This window comes from Ascidia mentula, chromosome 4, assembly GCF_947561715.1.
Source record: "Ascidia mentula chromosome 4, kaAscMent1.1, whole genome shotgun sequence".
NCBI classification, from domain to species: domain Eukaryota; kingdom Metazoa; phylum Chordata; class Ascidiacea; order Phlebobranchia; family Ascidiidae; genus Ascidia; species Ascidia mentula.
The window spans coordinates 18,319,177-18,340,010 of record NC_138569.1 but is presented as its reverse complement, the minus strand read 5'-3'; the positions used below and the strand labels follow the sequence as shown (position 1 = coordinate 18,340,010).

At 45.1% G+C, this 20,834-nt stretch overlaps 1 protein-coding gene across 2 annotated transcripts in view; it reads right to left on the bottom strand.

Annotated features, from left to right (window-relative positions):
* The window catches only part of LOC145899176 (uncharacterized), a 42,141-nt gene that overhangs the window by 10,531 nt on the left and 10,776 nt on the right, over nucleotides 1–20,834 (bottom strand). For both annotated transcript variants that reach the window (XM_082987902.1, XM_082987903.1), the window contains exon 17: nucleotides 20,461–20,577. In XM_082987902.1, coding sequence (XP_082844028.1) covers nucleotides 20,461–20,577 — 117 coding nt within the window. The remainder of the gene's footprint in view (nucleotides 1–20,460; nucleotides 20,578–20,834) is intronic.

Here is a 20,834-nt window from a genome sequence, read left to right as displayed (position 1 = left end):
GCGGACTCATATCAGATCCCGACGGTTTTAGACCGATCAGTAATACGAAACATCCATTACTAGGTCGGTACTGATTCATCGACCCAGCCCGATATAGGAATTCCCGATATAACCGCGATTACGCGAGGGATTACAAAATATTCTAAGACAGGTAAATGTTTAAGCCAGCGCAATCGCACAGTAAACAACGATTAAACGAGATGGACGTGATTGGTAAATCACACGTAAGTTGTAACTTTAGAAGTTGTTGATCGCGCGAATTGAAGTGCTGTCAGGTGGTCGCAGTAATGGCCTGTGTTTGTGTATGGCGCGGCGCCTGAGTAGTGCCAAGGCGGCCAAACCCGCATGTGTACAGAATGCTAAGATAGTTATGCAAGCGCAACAAACAGCGCTTCGCCCGCGATTAACGTGCAATTAAAAAATTTAAGTCTCCCTTTGATGACGGGCGACGCGAGCAGGCAGATTCGACTGGCAAAATTCCTGAAGTCTTACCGCGCGGGCGCGATGACATCTTGAAGACGAAGCAAAGTGGAAAGTCGGGTAAACAACTTGTAACCTCCATGTCTTTGCTAATCCGCCACGGAACGGGTGAGCCGCGGCTGCTTTTTGCTGCTTGTTGTCGGCGAACTTTCGGCTTTTCGCCACTGCGCGAGCTTCGGGTGCGGTTTTGTACGGCTTGGTGGTGTCTTGTGTCATTCAATGACGCAATGTCATCACGCTTTCCCACAAACGAAGGCCAACAACAAAAACAACGCTTCTTTCGGGAGTAGATGGGCATCAACAGTTATTCTCAGCAGTTTAACACAATAGCAGTATAGCGATTTTCACACTGCAAATGGGAAGACAAAACACACGGCGTGTCAATAATGAATGACGGTCTTACGTCACACGAAAAGGTTTCACACCAAATGCACCCGCGGCCCAAAGGCCCTGACATTAATTTTTAAAATAGTATTACGGTTCGCCACGGGCCATACCCGACACTGCATGGGTCTCTTAAAGGTGTACTTTAAACAAACATTCCAACATTTGCGTACTGTTCGTAGCTTGCATTCGTGGGAACAGTACACAATATCATTCAATTGACGGGCATGGAATTCACCTTTGTTACTTCCTTACTAATAACTAACCTTTTGTCAAGCTCAAAAACTGCGCAAATACCACCTACCGATCTGACAGGCCACATAAAGCACTCGCTCGTCAACTCTAAACACATCCTTTGCGCTCAAAACCGGCTTTGAGCTCTCATACCCACTTGACAGGCATCGATATTAAAGCGAATCCACAATTAAAGCTTGTTAAAGCAGGTGCGTGCGTCACTGTTCATGGCTGTGCCCTACCTGTAGGCTTTTGGGAGTCGATTATCTTAAATCAAGCAGACGCTGAATGGGGAGTGCGCCCCAAAAACGTCTCGACCTAATGTAAACGTCCTGCCACGCCAAACAAGTTTTAAAGCAGCAGACAAAAACCTTCTCTGGTGGTTGTTTATTTAAACGTGCGGGCGTCGAACTCCACCCGTATAGCCAAGCGCTCGCCAATTCTATTTGCTCCTCAAATTAGGCGCTCTTGTTTGACACTCTGTTCCGATGTGACGATAAAACGATAAACCTTCACCCAATACAAAACTAAGACTGGCAGCCATCTCTGTGGAACAAATGCACAGCAGCCGGAATAAACCACTATGACAGCTCCTTCTGCGGCTGGCTCCACCTGTTACAGTGATATGCTGACCTCTGCGTTTAGACAACGTCTACTGTGGCGCAATCCTTTCTCTCGCTGATGCCGCGAGGCCACGGAGAGATCGCGCTTTTTAAATTTCGAGTGTTGATCGCGCCTCTGTAAGTGCCTTTTTCAAGTCAACACTGTAATGGGTCGGGCGCGTCGTTTAACCGTGCCCGTCCAGGCGTGACTTTTATGCGAAGGGGTAACTATGGCGACGACGCGTTAAGGTTCACATGCCAAAGGGGCGTCAACGCTACTTACTGCTGTTGCTACTTAGCGCAACTGTTTGCACTGCACATATTAGGGGCGCCTCCTTCGGGCTCAGGCCAAAGGTTCATTAGTGGGCTTACATAAGTAGCTTTTTGCATGCAACAGGAATAACAGGTCATAACACCACATTCCTGTGCGATAGCTAAGGACACAAAGCCACGTTCTCGCTTGTAATCGAGCGCTTAAGCATTTTCACATATCGAGGCTTTGTTCACGGTTATCCACTTGACCCACCACTATAATCTGTTTGTTGCCACGCTGGACAAGTAAGCAAGGCGGCCGCTCTCATTTTCACGCTCTCAAACCGCGAACGGCGAAACTCAAACTTTCGCCGACTTTAAGTTGATCTGCGCCCGCGGCGAAAGTGCTCGCGCCTCGAAATAGCCGCTCGTACAAGGAAGAATACGAAAGACTATCGAAATTTGCGGGCGGTGCTTTTTGGCTAGCGTTATCCGATTAAGCGATGGACAGATAAATTGCAGTGCCATTACGAGTCGCGCACCGTTTAAATGGACGCGCGGTGATCAATTATTACGGATTGGGCTGCGAAGGACACCTAGGTCGGTCACGAATTATTGATGAGATGTTCGAAACTAAAGAACCGTTATCTCACCTGACGATCGGGCGCGACCCGTTTCACAAAACTGTAGTTGACGTAATCGCTAAAAACTACAGGTCCACTAATACCATATAGTGGACTCCTTTTCTGAGTTCCAACGCTACCTCAGACTGCAAAAATGAAACACAACGCTCTTCACTCCTGTTCATATACACTCCTCTTATCTCCACACTATTTGCTAACAAGGACGCCCACCGAGCTGTTAAAGCCTCCGCGCGCTTCGTAAACATGCTGCACGCGCGAGTCGGACTTCTAATCGCCAACGAGTGTTCCGCCGACTGCAGTCCCGCGCAAACGACTTGCGACTCCAACTGCGCCGACCCGACACGGATCGACAGGCACGTGACGTCGCTGTCAGCACGTGACACCTTATGTTATTGGGTCGGTGACGCCCCGCCTTCTGTTTCAAAGCGACCGATGTTGAAGAAGTGTGAGATTTTGCCAACTGCGAGACAACTCCAGTTTGATGTCTTTCAACAGAAGGTCGAAGTAAGCGATTTCGTTGAAGAGCGGAATGAGGAAGTTAACTTGGCTCCGATCGGCGAATGCGACCCAATTACCTCGCGAAGACTGCTATTACCGGGGGCGATTTATATTCTAATAGAACAGTTAATATTAATGATTAGACGTCCGAGGGTTTCATTCACCAAATTGGTAATGCGAACAAAGGTAGCGGGGGTGATATTTTGTACAGCATATTTTACCTAAGCCATATAATTGCATGAGTATCGGCATGTTAGAACCTGAACAATTAAGGTTAAGGTTTCTACAGGTTCAATGCGATTTGTAAAACAAGAGGCGAAACTCACTTTCAGAGAGGTGGCGTTGTAAAAATTAACAATAACCGTGAAGTACAGACCTATCCAGTTTACTTGGTTTTGACACCCATGGGTGGAACACCTCACCTCCCGATGCAGCCGACTCACTGTTAACCATACGCATGAACTACACCCGCCCACCATGTCATCACCACAGGGCACTTGCAACACGTCTCTAACCTAGCTCACGTTACATCTACACACCAATAACCACAGTGGGGATACAACAGCCCCCGCCCTGGTTCTCACGACTGGATCACCTTCCTTCCCCAGTCTTCCATGCGAGCAACTGCACAACCTCAAGCCTTCCACTATACGTCGGTTTCCTAGGTCCAAGCCGCCGTAACTCTATCCAAGATAGTCTCTCGCTTAAGGGCTTGCGGAGCACCAAGTTTGGTGTCCAAGTCGGGGGAATTATTCGTCAGTGCGTGCAAAAAGACGGATTCGATGTGCGGCAAACGGTGTAGGACAGTCGGTCCCATGGTTTCCTTGCCATCGATCAGTCGACGATAATTCTGTTTGTTGTTTCAAGGCGGGCGACCCCTCGTCAGTCAGACGGGCAATAACTGCGTGAACTCGGTTCGGCTTGTCGCAAATTCCGTCAAATTACTGTCGCTGATGCTGTTAACCGGAGTGCAGAGGAATGCTGATTGACGCCACAGACAGGCGAAAAATCCCGAAACTGTCGCAAATCGTCCGGAAATATTTGATATCGATTAAAAAATTGTTACGAAAGCAAAATTGCGACACTGACACCGAAATACATCGAGTCAAGCTGAAATTGGAAGGAATTCGACGTTTTTAAGAATTTTTTTGCAACGAATTCTCGCAACAAAAGCATAGGTTCGAGACACCGAAGCTGTGACTTTCTCTTCAGATCATACCGGATTCTCTATATGTACAGATTCCGGCCGCATTATGGCAAGTGAGATGACGACTCATGCGATCAAACATGAGTTTGTGCTCGGCTACCGACAAGGGCACACGCCTACGTCACTGTCTATTGTTTGCTCACAAAGAATGCTGATGAGTCAGTGGCGACAGTGGTCGAGGGCGGGTCCTTGACAGATCCAGGGGGTTGCCGTTAAGATGATGTTGTGATTAAGCAGAGTAAAGCCCATTAATAACGTTTCACATCATCAGAAAACCTAGGTTTATCTGCAGATTTTACCGAAAAGTGCCCTGAACTGGAGGCAAATACATAGTATTTGGGGGACAAAGAAAATAATAACAAACGAATCGGCCAACAGACTGGCGGGGAGGTTAGTTGCCGAGCGATTACAATCAACACAAAAACAAACTTTAGTTCGGCTTCCGCATGCCGACGTGGCGCACAATCGACGTATATTGTTATAACACAAGCTTCCTACATATGCCGTCGACTCTCCAAAGTAAACAATTAACCCTCTACTAATTAGGGGTCCGGGTCTATACGCACGGCCAACTCAAACAAGCGCGGGTTCCAGTTTTTATACTTCACCCCGAAAAACATCCCAAAGCAAGCCAAATATGGCCCTGAGAACTCCCCAACGTTTAACCCCAGCCAATAAAGCAGTAAATTAGAATTGCCGTGACCAGAAACTCGGCCGTGCACTTCCACGTCGGTGTAGATTACGTCTCAACGAAACACGCACTATTCAGTGGCTCGAAACGCCAATTAAAGGCGTACAGGACAACGAAAAACCTTGCAGAGCGTAGTAAGATTGCCCCTGGTTGGAAAAGTTTGATTGACAGAGCAAGGGTTCGGCTCGGGTCAAGTGCGTCAGGTCTTGCGCGGCGAAAACAGGTGAAGCGATTCGGTAAAACCGTGCAGTTTGGTCGAGTCTGCACACAGCTGCTACATTTCGTGGTGTGACAAGTAGTAGTAAAGGCAACGGTTTATGTTTCCGCAACTTGTGTTTGTATTTATCCGAGGTCTTGACGAATGGGTGCTGTGCGATCCACGCATACAGCAGCTTTTCAACAAGCCTGGAAAACGCTGCTATTTTTTAGCCTCAAACTTACGACCGTGGACGCGTTTTATTGCGCGGAAGAACACCAAAGCCGTTCACAAATTCACTGCAAAAGCTCCAAAAAGAAATGAGAACGGATCATTACCGCGGGGTTTGTTGTTGTTTTCGCGGTTGCCCAAGTTCACCACGGTGTGCAACCTTTCTTCGCACGCAAACAGGTAAAACCGGGCCATGCAGGAGAAAGGAGGCGAGTTTGCGGAGTGCGTCACGTGCGGTCCATGCGTCAGGCTTGCAACTACGCGTGCGCCGACGCGCAAAAACACCCATCGGCTGTAAACGACCCTCCCTGCACCGTCCGTGCCCCACCCCAGGACCTGTGCAGATGGTACACGCGAATTTGCGCCATCAAAGACCGTTTAGCGGCGTTTTGGAGGCAACGAACCAGTGCACGGTCGCACTGTTGTTGGGTTATGTTACAACAGTGGCACGCGATTAAAGCGACGAAGATTGTCGTTTATAGCAGGTTATTTGGGACGGCAGCCGCGCGCACTGGCCCGCGAAGCGAAAGTGACACGAGATATTCTTTCTACTTGGAATCGGTCGTGGTTCGTTGGGTCTATTAGGGAAAAGCAGTCAACACTCCACTTCAACAGGTAGCGACGCCTGTACATATAAATGCACACAAAGGCTTTCGAAAATGACTGTAGTTATAAATACACAACAACGAGGAACCTTTCGCTTGGTTACATTATAGTCTCCTGTGGCCCTGACGAACTCTCAATTGTGGCACAACACATTACACTGCTGCTGTTGCTGCGAAAAGTTTTCCATTTGAAATTATATCTAGCCCTTATTGGCTGACTTGCTGAAATTGCGAAAGTCTGGCAGCGAAAATTGGAAACAAGGGACACCTGTATCACTTCCACAGAGTCAAGTGTCACCACAAACCTAAACACACCGATTAACGCAGAATCATCGGAACAAACAAGGCAAAGTCAACACGTGATATTGTATTAGTCGTGGGAAAGTTCTCTCACACAGGCTCGTGAAAAACCCACGATTCTAATAAACCCCTCAACAACTTATCAAACGCATACAAGCAGTAAAACAGACGTAAGTTTACACAAGAAGATATCAGTTTAAAGGGGGAAGAATCGTTCTACCAACGCTTCACGCTATAAGTTAAACCACAAAGGAACGATCCTTTGAAGGTGACCACTTGTGGACAACCGTGGATGACCATCGAGTAGGTTCGATTTGTGATCGTAGAAGTGATTCAGAAGCTCGTAAAAGCTTCCAATACAAACAAAATTTGAGCCCCATGAAAATCGAGAGGGTCCGTTGGACAAAAATCGAGCTATTCCTGAACCAAACCAATGCGTCATCGGTGTTCTATTGTTTGCGAATAGTGGTTTACGTTGGGGGTAACAACTATGGCACGTGTCGAGACGTGTTGGGTGACACTGGGCAATATCCCACGTCCTGTCGTTTTTAATGTAAACCCAGTCGAAATTTTACACCTACCAGCACGCTTTATGACTCACTACGGTTTCTAATGTCGGCGTGTGACGCAATTGGCACACGGCTTCCAAAACGGGCATTTTTATAGGTTTTAAAAAAAATCGTAAACACTAAAAAACATATTGGCGCTGAATGTAAGTTTAACTAGCACCTCCTCCTTTTTTACAGAGTGTGTACAATGTCCTTTACAAACAGGGTGTAAATCCTTTACAAATAGACAATTTAAATGTTAACCTAACCATCACTTTTCCGCTTGAAAATGTCTTTCCTTATTACCCGCCGTATTCCAACTGTTATAGCTGTGAAAATTGAGTACAGTAACTTCACACAGATTGTTCTAGGTACATGAATTTAATACTACCGTGCACATAGGTGGTTATACCTTAACAATTACAGTCACTAGCTACATTTGATTAGCTTCAAAAACGTATCCTCCATTCTCTCCACCCTAGTATACGCTTTTAAAATCGCTACACGTTGCGGGGCATTTTACCTGGAGGCAAGTATAAGATGAAGGTGACAACTCATGCATGTTGACAAGCCGTCGTAGGCACACAATAGATTGGAATGCCTTCGAATGAATGGGGAAGAGCCTTTCTCCCATTGTCCGTAGCCCCGTCTCCCACCCGAGGTTTGCATGTGATTCGTTTCACAACGCAAACCGCTTTTTATGGAAAGGGCCGGGAAGTCGAATTTTCTTTTGTGTCGGATGAGAGTTTACGGCGTCTTTTTACGATTCGGGAACATTAACAATGGAATGCGTTTACGGGTAATTAAACTGTGACTACAACAGTCTGTACATTGCATTGGTCTGTTAACGATCCATTCATTCGAGTTTCGGTAAGCTCTTACGGCTCAACTTCCACTGCTACAGGGAGTTACCAAAGAATGAACCTTTGTAAACCTTTACATTGAAACTGTCTATTTACATTGAAACTGTGATTGAAAAAAGTTGTTGAGCTTAGTTCCAAGCATCACCACCGGGCGCATGTTGGGTGAATAAGAAAATGTTGATCAAATGCCTGCTCTTCATTCTGTCACATTTAATAAACGCCGTAAAAATTACCAAATGCGTTTGCTATTAAAAATGCTGATGTGTCAGCACTATAGCAATACTAGACCTTATCTTAAGCCCTTTTGCACAATAATAGTGACCGATATCGTAATACCAATAAGTCTGGCAACAAAGCCAAGGATGCTAGAGGTCGGACCTTAGTATCCTTCCGCGTCCAGAGAAGATTGTGAAGCTTCAAGTGGCTTCAAGTGGATGTCCTGCCAACAAGGACACTCTTCTCTTGATGGGAGAAACTGGCCGTTATCGCGGTTACGTCATGACCAGTTATAGGGTCCTCCAGTTTCAACAACCCATCTATCGTCCAGCAAAGTTGGCAAGCCGAGCAACACTTCATGCAACGGGTTGGATTGGGGTCGATTGACGCGCGAATGTGATGTGATTCACGCGACACTTGAGCAGTTTGACGTTACCGAGGACAAAAGTCCGTGATTCGAGAGCCTTGTTTGTATGCTTTACAGTGTTTGCAACGGAAAATTTTACAAACACGACTAGATTTGCTGTTTACCGCTGGAACGTTGTTTTTGTTCGATCTATTCTAATCGGAATATTTTCAACCAAATCATGAAATACCAGTTTTGTCTACGAACATAAACTAAGAAAATAAAAGAGTTCCAAGACTAAAGGAAAAGCTTTTCTAGGAAATTTCACTGAACACATTTTTCGGGTTGAGAAAACAAATACGATTGTGATAATTTAATTTGGTCGAATTACGGTAAGCATTTTGCCACCAGATTGTAAAGGGCTTTTTGTAATCTGTCCACCTGGAAACCCAGCAAGGATATTTTAAAACACCAAGGCACATTTTAAATCAATGATAATAATCAGCAGAAACTTCGCTTTGAAAAAATACTATTAAAAAAACCTACTTCCTTCATGTTACACCAGCATGCCGGCGGCATAACTGAAGGTAGTCTCGCGAAGGGGCACTTTGTCCATTAACCACACTGTCTAAGCCTCGTGGGTATTAAACCAAACACAAAGCCCCGAGTTCAAACACGACAAAGTCACTTACCGCGCGTGAAATCCGCTTCGTCGCCAACGTCCCGCTTCGTATATTTCTATTTTTCCAGTATCCCGTCGTCGGGGGAGACGCAGCAAAACTGTATTTCCCAAAATACCACGACGTGACACACCCTAAATCCGCTTACACAATACCAAACTATGGCTAGCTGTAGAAACACATGCACAGGTATGAACACTGCACCACCTCGCTTCTGCTACTATATACATAACAGCATGGTGGGTACTGCTAGCGGGAAGACAAACTGGTTTCGCAGTAAAAGCTGCTTCTAACCAATCGGATCAGCCGTAAACAGCGGTTTAATTAATTACGCCACACGCGTGATAAGGCATTGTTGCCACTCGCTCGTCACCTTGGTGCAATCGCATGCGTTTTAATTGTGAACGATGGCACCCAAACGCTCGCGATTTGCGTAAACAGGTGTGATACGCTGGGCATTAGGCTATATGGTCAAGGTGAGCAGTTACCAAATGTCCGGCCCAGGAGTATTCTTAAACTTTCGTCGGAGCACAACGGTCAAAAAATGATTTAAAAAAGTATTTAAAATGCGAAACACACTTTTAGCGTTTTAGAGCCCCTGAGACATTCGGCGTCAATATGTCAATGCTGTCACAAAGGGATCAAGAGGCTCGTAAGGACCACTTTACTCTTCTGTTTCCTGCCTGATTTGCATATAATGAAACTCTCAGTTGTCTGTAGAATTTTAAGAACCACATGTCAATATTGGAGTCAGAGCAACGAAATTGCAAATAACAACACAGATCCCCAAACGCTTGGTAGCCTTAAATTGTAACAGGGCCTTAAACTGTAACAAGGCAACAAAGCCATCACGGCTACCTGGTCTCATCACGCTAAACTCACATTTAACTGCCGCAACCAACTCGATATCAATTCAGCTCTTACTCACTGTGATGGTCGTTACTGTGAACGTTAATGCATGAGTTCTGCAGATGAACTGCGTAAGCAATAAAGGGAAGGATGGCAGTATATAATGGACGGGTAATGACCCACTTACAAAACGAGATAAAAGGTCCGTTACATACAGGCTGGGAGATGAAAAGCTCCGGGTCGACTTGACATCGGCGGTCAGCTGGGCTCGCGTCTAAATTAACTTGAACGATTAATTGTGACTATCACGGTTCATGTCAGCAGTAGTTATCGTTCTATTGTTGGCAGCAATGGGCTTTTAAAGGCCCGAGCGGTTACAATAATACGTCTGGTCTATGTTCCACTCAGAGCTATACGCTTATATGTAATTGTAGCAAATACATTTTTCGGTGAACTCTAACTGGCAAAACACCTGTATTTCTTATACTCCAGTTCATCTAAGCAAAGCGTATGCGCTACGGCCTTGCTGGCTTGAAGCCCAGCTACAATGCAGAGAAACTAAACTTTGAATCTAAAAAAGCAGCGTTATTTTTCACTGGACAAATTGCGCCGAACCACAAGCATTTAATATCCAGAACATGAAACCGGTCCATCCCACAGTTGGTCCGGGTAAAACTAAGGTTGGCTTTCACACGGCCGAGGTTGCGTTTATACTCTCACCTAAACTACAGTCTTACGTTGCACTGTTGCCCAGAACTGAATAAACCAGCGGTCGAATTAAGTACCACAGCGAACTGCTCGACATAAAGAACTCGCTTAGAAAAAAAATCACGAGGCCCTGAATAAAGAAAGGAATGAAGCTTCGGTGTTGTTCACCGCTACTAACTGTTCAGTACAAAGACCTTTTAAAAGCATGGGAGAACACGTTCGCAGGGCGTTTGCACAAGCGTAGTTTCAAGTCCTTACGTGGCATACCGTTCAAAGTTTAATTGCTACCATTAAGCGTGGCTCGAATTTGAACATAGCGCGTTAAGCTGTTAGACTTGTGATCGTAACGTTCTTAAGCGTCAAGAGCAACGACCTTGTAACCCTTTATCGTCAGCCACGAGCAAATAAATCGTAGCCCGAATTCCAGCAATGTCATGTTTTCGTTTTCCTTATTTAACTGCTTGACATATGGTCGAAAAGAACCATTTTTTAGGTCTATATAGGGTTGCGATGAGAAATCGTTTCATCCGATGTATTTACAATGAAACATGTTTACATTACATGTCTTTTACTACCAGAATGTCATCAAAACATATTATCCAAATGTTTCAATTTATCTACTGTCTGTCGTTCTGTAATTTACTGAAATCCAAATGGAAAGAAATACCTCAATTTTTACGACAAACATTTGCTAGCATTAAAGGCTATGATCCGCATTTAAATAATAACAAAGTGTAGAAAAATCTCTTCGTTTTCCAAACCTACTTCCATTCACTGCAAACACACTTATCCTACTCACTGCGGCCACGCTCTTTGCAACCTGCCAGCCCTTTCACACGCAAACATATGTCAAGTAAAAACGCTACCTGTCGGTTTCTGCCGTTTAATGTGTAGGTCACGGATGAAACGTTATACCGCCCTATCTTAACACTCGTGTAGAACAGCCAAGACACAAGCTCTGACATCGCTACTGCGGAAATGCTTTCTGGATAAACGCGACGAAGCGGCACAGCGCGCATTTCCCTTTCCATATCTCTCGCGAAACGGGCCTACAAGATGTGAAAATGCCAGTTCTGGACTTAAGTTCTCAATTTGCAAGCCTGGGAGGCTTAATACACCAACGCTCTTACTTCAAACAGGCGATTAAAAGCGCAGCAGCAAGTTGCTCTTTGGTTTCTGAGAGGTCGACACGCGCAAGTGTGCAACGGCGACCTTACAATCCAAATCCGATTATTAGGCGATGCTGCGGCCTTTCGTAAGTGGCATGGCGTACGCCGGGCACTCGAATATACGAACTTGCACTTGTACCTCATTATGTAGGGACACGGAGACGAGCTGCCATGGCCTTACAGGCGACGCGAGAATAATGGAGGGAGGCAAAAGTGGTCGTTACTGCTCTTGCTTTACAAAAGGGTCCAAAGGACGCGCTCTCAGAAGAATTGCGGCACATTCCAACTGGGAGCGCCCTAAAAAGGCGGCAAGTCGGTTATTGCGACTTTTGGGAATTCTCGAAACTGTCATTTTGCGCAAACACGACGCGCCCGTGTCGCTGACGTCAAAACGCGGACCGCGTTCACACATTGTGACTCTGAGAGCTACCTTGGCGGTTTCTGCCTCGCCGTTGCCTTTCGCCTGTAGCTTGGTATTATGAGATTTTTATAGGTCTTAATGCCTGCCATAGTTCTGTGGTGAATGTGTAGCGGCATTAAGTCGGGCACAGGCGGAACGGAAAAGCAATTTCAAATTCCCTTGGGGTCGGTTGGCGTATATCTGTAACTGTAGGTTCCCTACTTCAGCAAATTTCTGACTTACAAGTAATAAGTGCCTGTCACTCATTATTTGTTTGGTCGGTACATTTTTATTCGTCCTCCTGCACGAGTAAATCGCTTTTAGGTACGCTCTGAGCTTGTAAACATTCCTTTGCGATCAACGAATTACAAGAAGCTTTCCTAATTAACACTGCAACAAATCAGTATGCTTACAACTTCATTACATTTAAAAACATTACACGCTCCCTGTGTTTTTTGCACACACAAGTAACTATATTTCCACAAACAGACTATTGCATTGCAACAATATTTAAAAACAGGGGTACATGCTACAACCCTAGGGAAACTAAGTACATATGAGTACTGTGAACTGTCCAAACTCGCCAATCCCACAGCTCTGACTGCAGAAAGACCTACTTGCCTTCAATAAGTCGACTGTGCGAGTTCACTGCGAACGTTAATTGCGGAGGGATAACGGCGCACAACCGCGCAACGCAAACAGAAGCACGTCGTCGCACGCAAGTACGAAGCGCAGTGGGCGAACCCCACGTGATCGCGTCACGTGACATTGTAAAAAAGAACAGGAATAATGGCTTTCATCGATTGTGCATTGAACCGTTGGAAATACGTGACAGGGCCGGGAATAACTTACGTAAGATGGAAGGAGAACCAATCACCTTGCAAGTTTCGTTAGCGGTCACACCCCACAAATTTCAGTTGAGGTAATGCGGCAATGCCAGGATACAATCAATTTAAAACTGATATTTTAAGCATTTTACCCCGTGATACGGGTTTGCAAAACCACAATGAACGAGGGGAAGAACAAGATCGAGTAAAAACTGCTAAAGAAATTGGTTGTTTACGTATTTTTTCAAACCTTCGCAAAAAAACAAGCCTTTAAACAATGTTCAGCATTACTCAAACAACATTAAGTTACTAATTTTTCAGCAGGTAGTGGCATAGTAATGTTTAAAAATAACCTGTGCAGACTTTGTGTCACATCGTTATGACGTCATACCTTCCGCTCGTAAACTGACGGCTTGCACAAATCAAACAGGCCTTGCAGGTTGCGCAACAACGGCACGACAGGCTATGGGCTTTGGGCTTTTTCTTTCACAAACACCACGCCTTTGCGAAAACTTGATTTTATCTCTGAAACGGAATACTGTTCCACTTGCGCACAACACTGCCATGTATATACCGTTTTGTATTTCCAGCCTCTCAAAATATTCAATGGTTTCATAAACAGGAATTGCTGCGTTACATCGCCGCACCCAAGACATTATTAGAGCCGTTACGCCACGATTGCGGCGTATAAAGTTGGAGCCAAACGATTACCCGACCGAGGCGTGAATATTTCACCTATGAATAAATACGGCCTTTGGAATATTGCAGTAGTATGGAGAAGCGGAACTGTGCCATTGAGGAATGTTTTTGAAGGTCAATCATCGAGGTGGTGCCCGTGTAACGGCTTTGGCGCGCAATACCAAGACGCGAGATGTGAAAAACGTGACGATTTCACTGAGCCGAAAAAGATTATGACAGTATGCTGACAGTAGTTTGGCAGAAAACGTTTACAATGCGACAACGTTCAAAACAGGTAAGGTTGATTATTGACGTGATGTTCACGTTTAAACAACTGCTGCATGACCAAATAAGGACTTAATTGCTTTGTACACATTAAAACAGAAAAATGTCGACATAGCGTATAGTTTCATAAACACTTGAGTTGCGACAACACGTTAGTGGCAAGGATCAGGTGATTATCAACCAATGACCTTGAGTTTTTAATTGGCTAAGCACATGAAGAGCTAACATCTGAATAGCCTTAATTCAAGACTATAACTGCAAGTATTAAACCCGATACACATTGTCGCCACACAAATACAATTCGCGATACCAAGTGCCCTTTCACCATATCGTCACCCGGCAATCAACGGTGGAATGTTATTAGTTTGCCGAGCAAGCAAATCTACTGTTAGTTTCCCACTCGATCGCGCCGTCGAATGTGGTGGGACTTTCGTTGATCATCTGCGGCCTGTCCAAACACGCACGAGTCGAGCAGTTCGCGCCATGCTCTGTCGTGTGAGTCACCTTTAACTCAACTGTACAAACCGGTCAGGCCTCAATGGCCAAAGTCAACGACACGTTGAAAATCGCGCCTATTTACATTTTTGACTCACTGGCACGATGCAAGGGGTTTGAATTGTGCTTCTCGGCGTTGTATAATGACCTTGCCTTCGACCGTTGATTAACGGATAACACTTAGTTTCTGTTTGCGAGAAAGCTTTTGGGCGGCGAAAGTTGACAACCGCAGCCACAGGGAGCTAAAAGGATCCCTTGTGCAAACATATCAACGCAGTCTTGCATTTAAAAAAAACATCACTCTTCGACAGATACTCACACAACACGAGCGACTTGTCTAAAACCTGTTAACGTGACTGATGCTGCCTTCATTTGTCACACACCTTTCCTGTGTAGCTATAGTCTTTCCTATAGTTTCTATCTACTATGACCAGCAAGTCAAGCAAGGATGCGCCGCTTTTTAACACAATAAACATCTTTTTGCGAGGGTCCGGCGACCCAAGACAAAACAAAGCGACCCTTACGTCGTGCGTCGCCATTATCCGCAGTGAACAGGTCAAATTCTTCAACTCGATACACCGTGGTATCGGCGATAGTTTGTTGTCAACCTGTTATTTGAATGGACTCTCCCGCCCCCGTCAGCGTTTTCCCAAGCGTTCGGCCGAAACAACGCGTCTACGAAATAGCAGAATGCCACCGGGTATGCTGGAATGTTGATTGCAGGCGGCGGGATTCGAGTTAGCGGTTGAAAACTGTTATTACTGCTGTGGGAAAGCCGGTCGAAAGTGTTCATCACGGAGGGAAAAAAAGCAAATTGTAACCGCGGAAAAATGAGGTTTTTCCTCTGATATATGCATTGCATATGAATCTATATGGATTGGAATAATTAAAGAATATGTTGGGAAACCAGTGGTTTTGATTGTCATAACAACGCATGTCATGTATTGGGTATAAGTATGTCACTTAAAGCTGCCAATTCAGAGCAACATGTTTCTGCCGACGGTCTTGCAAAAATATGATCTTGGGTCTTGCCAAAAAGTATTACGATAAGTGTTGAAAACATGACATTTGGCTGCTTGTGATTTAGTGGATAGTGTTCCAATAAACAAGCCGGTTTACCCGCTACAAACCATCAACCACAAGATAAAGCGGCAGTCTTTGTGATATACAAATAACTGCAGGGGCGCTAAAGCGTTTTGGAGCGGAAGCGACGGGTTTTCACGGCCCGTCTCCCTCGCAAAGTAGTGGAGAGTAACATATCGAGGTACCGAGTGTCGTAAAACGGAACGGGAGGCGACAATTAAGTCGGAGCTCAAAACCAAAATACAATAGCGGTAAGCGGGCTACTTATACTCAAACAAAACAACTCTACCTACAAGACCGAACGTCTAAATACGACCTGTGTTTACGGCTTAAGGGTAGGAGTGCGGGTGGACTTGACGCGGCCGAGGATTGGACTGTACAAGATTGTCTTTAAAGGGCAGGATCGGATTTTTTTGGGTGAATAGGTAGGGCTTATGGGCATTTTGAAATCGGATTGCGGTTTTGGAAGCTGCCCGTTTTTGCCTGGTTGCGAAGGAGACGGGGCATCTTGCATCTAAAATCAGCGTTATGCTCACGCGTAGAGCAAGGCGCACGACCCAAAGTAGAAATCCTATCAAACCGTGGATCGCATTGCCTTCATCTTTGCCGTTACCTTTTCACAAAGTAAATATCAATTGAAAATATCACGTACGCCTGTAGGTAGTTTTTTCAATCAACAACAAACTCAATAGAAAAAAAAATGCAAACGATTTCCTTTCAAGATGGAAGCAAAATATTTCGCGATTTGCATATCGTGTTGTCGGTTCAAAATATCTTGCGGCGATCTTAACGGGCCGTCAGAGATGAAGAGGTCAAACGAGGTCGTGTGACCAACTAACAAGGGTCGACGAGGCAAGATTCCCTCCGCTGGACGAGACCGATTAACAGACAATTGACGAATCTCAAGCAGTCATAAATCTTTCGCGTATTGGATGTTTCCAGTCGCGCCGTCTCCCACAGAGCGAAGTTGACTTCAGCGTCCAATTATTCCGTGGCTCCCACAGCATTGTGACGTCACAGTGGCTCGGAAAAAATCGGATTTCGCGCATAATTTGGCGGGGACTTTTCGCGGAAAGCGTTTTTGACCGGGTCGATTGCCAACTCAATGTCGAAGCAGACGATTTTCCGAGAAGTTGCAAGGCGCTGCTCCACTTGATCCATACAACGAACTACTAGGGCTTATAAAAGTGCGTCGATATTGCTGAATGCGGCATGTGCAATTGTTTGCAGTGGCATAGTTCGGCACCTTTGCTGCGGTGCATAGCAGTTACATGAAACCGGATTTTCACGGGCCATGAAGCAATCCAGCGAGGAATGGTTACAAATGGTGCGAAACGACGCATTTAAGTTAAAGTCTGCAATTGTGATTACATGCAAAAAATAAGCATTTTTCACAAAAGACCTTTGGTTTTGGCTATGCGGCCTTCAAAACACGCAGGCTGTTATCACTGAACACAGACAAAAGAGGAACCAAGCATACTTTTCGCAGACTAGAGCTTTCTGTAGACATCTCTTGATGTGCGTGTTTGGTTTTTGTTTTTATTGTTTTCACTTGTTTTAAGTTTGTTGTTTTTAGAATACTGATGATGCCCTAAGGGCAAAATGTATAATTTCTTACAAGATTGTGCAATAACCAAGGCCAGTTCCATTTCACTTTTTGTAAGACTTTTAGTGTCACGATCCCTAAGACAAACGAAGTTGTTAGTGAGAGATCTATATGCTTTATCTAATACACTGTTTCTTAACCTTTTTTGGATCACGAACCCCTAAAGCATTCTTTGAAAAGCCATGGACCCCTTTGCAAGAAACACATTGCAAATGTCGAAAAATTAAAATTCGTGGACAGTGAAACCTTATGGACAGAAGAAAATACGTGGATTTTCGGAATAATTGTATTTCGTTTCATGGACCCCTTAATGCATCTTCTCGGACCCCTTGGGGGTTCATGGACCCCAGGTTAAGAACCCCTGATCTAATATCTCTTTTCGCAGACTAGGAAACGCAGAACTGCCCCACTTCGAATTTGGACTCCTCTTAGCTATCATATCACAAGGTGACAGTGACATGATCATGCTTTGCTGAAGTTAACAAAACACTGGCCCTAACCTCACAATACACAACCATGACAAAAACATATTATTCCAAACCAATTTCTCATCAGTTAGGTTCGACCACTGACAACACACAGCCATAATACGACTCAAAATATGCCAACGCCTTTCGCTCTGTAAAGAATTGGGACAACTAACAACAAACCGTCATGGAACAATGAAGCAGAAAAACACGTCCATTGCGAATCGTCGTGCAATGACTTGCCTTTAACAACCTGAAATATTGTTAGTTAGACTTGAAGGTGACGTCACGGTTACGCCTTCATGCGTTTTACGTCACAAGACATGGCGCGACACGATTGAGTTGGCGTGAAAGTATTTTAAACTGGGTGAAAGCAAACGTTGCGCATTAACAAGGCAACGCCTGGATGATAATAGAAATATATTTTGGGAATAACTCTTGTGACGTAACAGAATCAACGAGATAGTGAGTGTTTTCTACAAGCAGGTCCAAAAGGTAGGCGTCTCATTGTTAGTGTCGTTGCTACTAAAGGCAAGATCTTTCCTCATAGCGTAAACAAGGCAGTGCTGTGGTTGGAGATTGCCGGTATTTCACACGATATGTATTACACTAAAATTTCAATTCTTCAAAAAGTTTCCCCAGTCGCGCCAATAAAGTCGGTGACATCACAGGGAGGGCAGTTCACACCTCGCACCCAGAAGCCGCAGTAAGTTGATACACAAAATGCTTGAGCCCTTTGAAGTCGGCCCGGTCTCTGAAAACCGCTTTCGCTAACTCTTGCATATTGCGGTCGCAGAGAGCCGAGCCTCGAAGAATGGCGGACTCTCGCTGATAGATCTTTTCAGATAAGTGGGGCGCATTTTTGTGGCTGCACGGATTTCCCAAGCGGTTCGTAGGAATCTCCGGGCATCAAGCAGGGTTTTTCACGCATTTACGCGGCCGTTGTGGTGCTGACGGGGTGACACTGTGCATTTCTCCTCTCTAGTGGGCGGGCCAAGTTTTGTGGGCTTGTTTGACAGTTGTTTAGACTTCTATATCTGGCGCAGAGAGCCCGTGGTTTGGTGGTGAGCATATGACACGCGTGTGTTTTGATGGCTTCACTTTCTCCTGCTTGTATGTACCACGATGTAAATCCAAGGCTCGGTCGCATTTCGGTTAAATGGCGATTTAAGTTGCAACATTACAACGGAAAGCATGCGGTTTACTGGAATCGTCGCTGAATGCGAGGGTTTGGTTTTTCATAGAAGTCCGTTTTAGGGAAAAACACATGGAGATTTCATTTAATCAATTTAAGCCAAATGCGTTTTCGTGTTAAGAAAAAAAAAAATTCCATACAAGAAAATTGAAAGTTATTTTTTGAGCAAATCGAAAAACAAACACTTTCGTTTTTGTCTTGAAATATTTTAAAAATTATTAGGACACAGATATATTGCGGCACATCCAGCAGAGTCCTATTATCAGAAAACGCCATTGAAATCTAGTCGTATAACTTTCGTTGAAGTGAAAATATTCCAAAACAAGAGAATGCGGTTAACTATCCTCAACGCAGCAAACGGCCTCTGACGCGGAACACCTTACATAGATCATGATTTATAACGTGTTTACCAGGCATTGCGCTAACAACAAGCCCACTATGAGCTAATCGCCTCATAACAACAACTCTACGAGGCTTGAGGCCAAACAAGGTTCGACCGGTGAACTTGGGCAACCGACCGTAGGCAGCAGCAAATCCACTCAACGTGCCCGCCGGATTCAAAGACGGTCCATCGATCTTCGGATTCGCGATGCATAATAACAGGCTTTTCGAACGCTTGCAACGAGGTTAAGGAGAACAGCAACCTAATAGAACGCACTGCGAGACCAATTATACGTCGTTGCCCGGGACGGAGCGGTAGTTCAGTGCGTTGATTTGCACACTGGTGAATGTAATGAAGCAATTTTGCCAGGACGGCAATGTTTTTACGATATTCCACAACAGAACGTTATAACAGCGACGGCGGTAATTGGGGAAAAGCATAAATGAACCTGACCGGTCCGTTTATGATTGTTGGCTTGTTGTATTGTAACGTGGATTGCGACAGCAGCTCTTATACATATGTATATAGCTGTAGCCACGACCGACGACGAAGTGTATAAAGTACATGCTCGTTTATAAACACAAATGCCCCAGAAAGCCAGTTTTTACAGTAAAAGTAGTGACGAATTTTGCAAGTTTTTGCCAGCTTTTGGTTCAACGGAAACACGACAACTCTGTACTTCCCTCATCAACAATGTTGCGACCGTCGTCACCACACACTCCAACACACGATCTAAGCTATCGTTTACTTACAAGATAAGCCGAACCAAATATACACATCAAAGCGTGGTGTGCACATGGAGATAAAACACCACAAAATAAAAGGGACGGAGCTATAGAAGGAACACGCGCCAACCCCATGTTGACCGATCGGTCGAAACGGCGGGCGACGAAGAGAAAACACATCCGCAACATCCATCAGGAAGCAAGGGACAGATTCAACAAAGACGCGCCGAGTTGTCTCAGCGCGCGCGACGCCGATTTCAACACTAATCTCTGTGCCAACTCGAGCAGAGCCAGATATAATCCGCCATTATGCGGCCGATGGCGAATGTTGGGGAAAAGGTCGCGGTCTATGCGTTATACGCACTCTATGACTGGGCGATGACGTCAGGACTGTGTTTCGGGGTCGGCCTGACGCAGTTAGTGGGGAGTTAATATTGAAAGCTTGTTTAGTTTGAAGTATTTAATGGACTGAGAAGAAAACAATGTTTGTTGAAGAGCAACAGAGTGTCGGGGTGTTTAATTTCGCTGGAAAGCAGATTGCTGCAAATTGCAGCACAAAACACCCTTTGTAAGGGCTTGCATGTGGTTTAAACGTATTTTGTTGCTTAAAGTACCTCTGAACTTTCGCACTTCCTTGGGCATTTCAAAGTCTTCGGTTCGAACCGACACCGCGTCGTCCCACTCGTCCGCCGTACTCCTCGTCTCATCCGTCGCAAGGCTTTCCATCGAATCTGGAAGCAGATTTAATTTTTTTTCTTTAGCGACGACGAACTCAAAGGCGCTCCCAAGCAACAGGCCGCTTCCAACCAGTAGCATTAGCTATTTTACCACAGTCCACATACGTATACTCAGTTTACGAACAATATTTGCAATATATATACAGGATTGTACAATTGGCGCATCTATTACTGCATTTGCGTGCTATGACTGATTCAAACCCAGATAAATTCAAATCTCCTGCATGGATCAAATACTTAAACCAGATGTG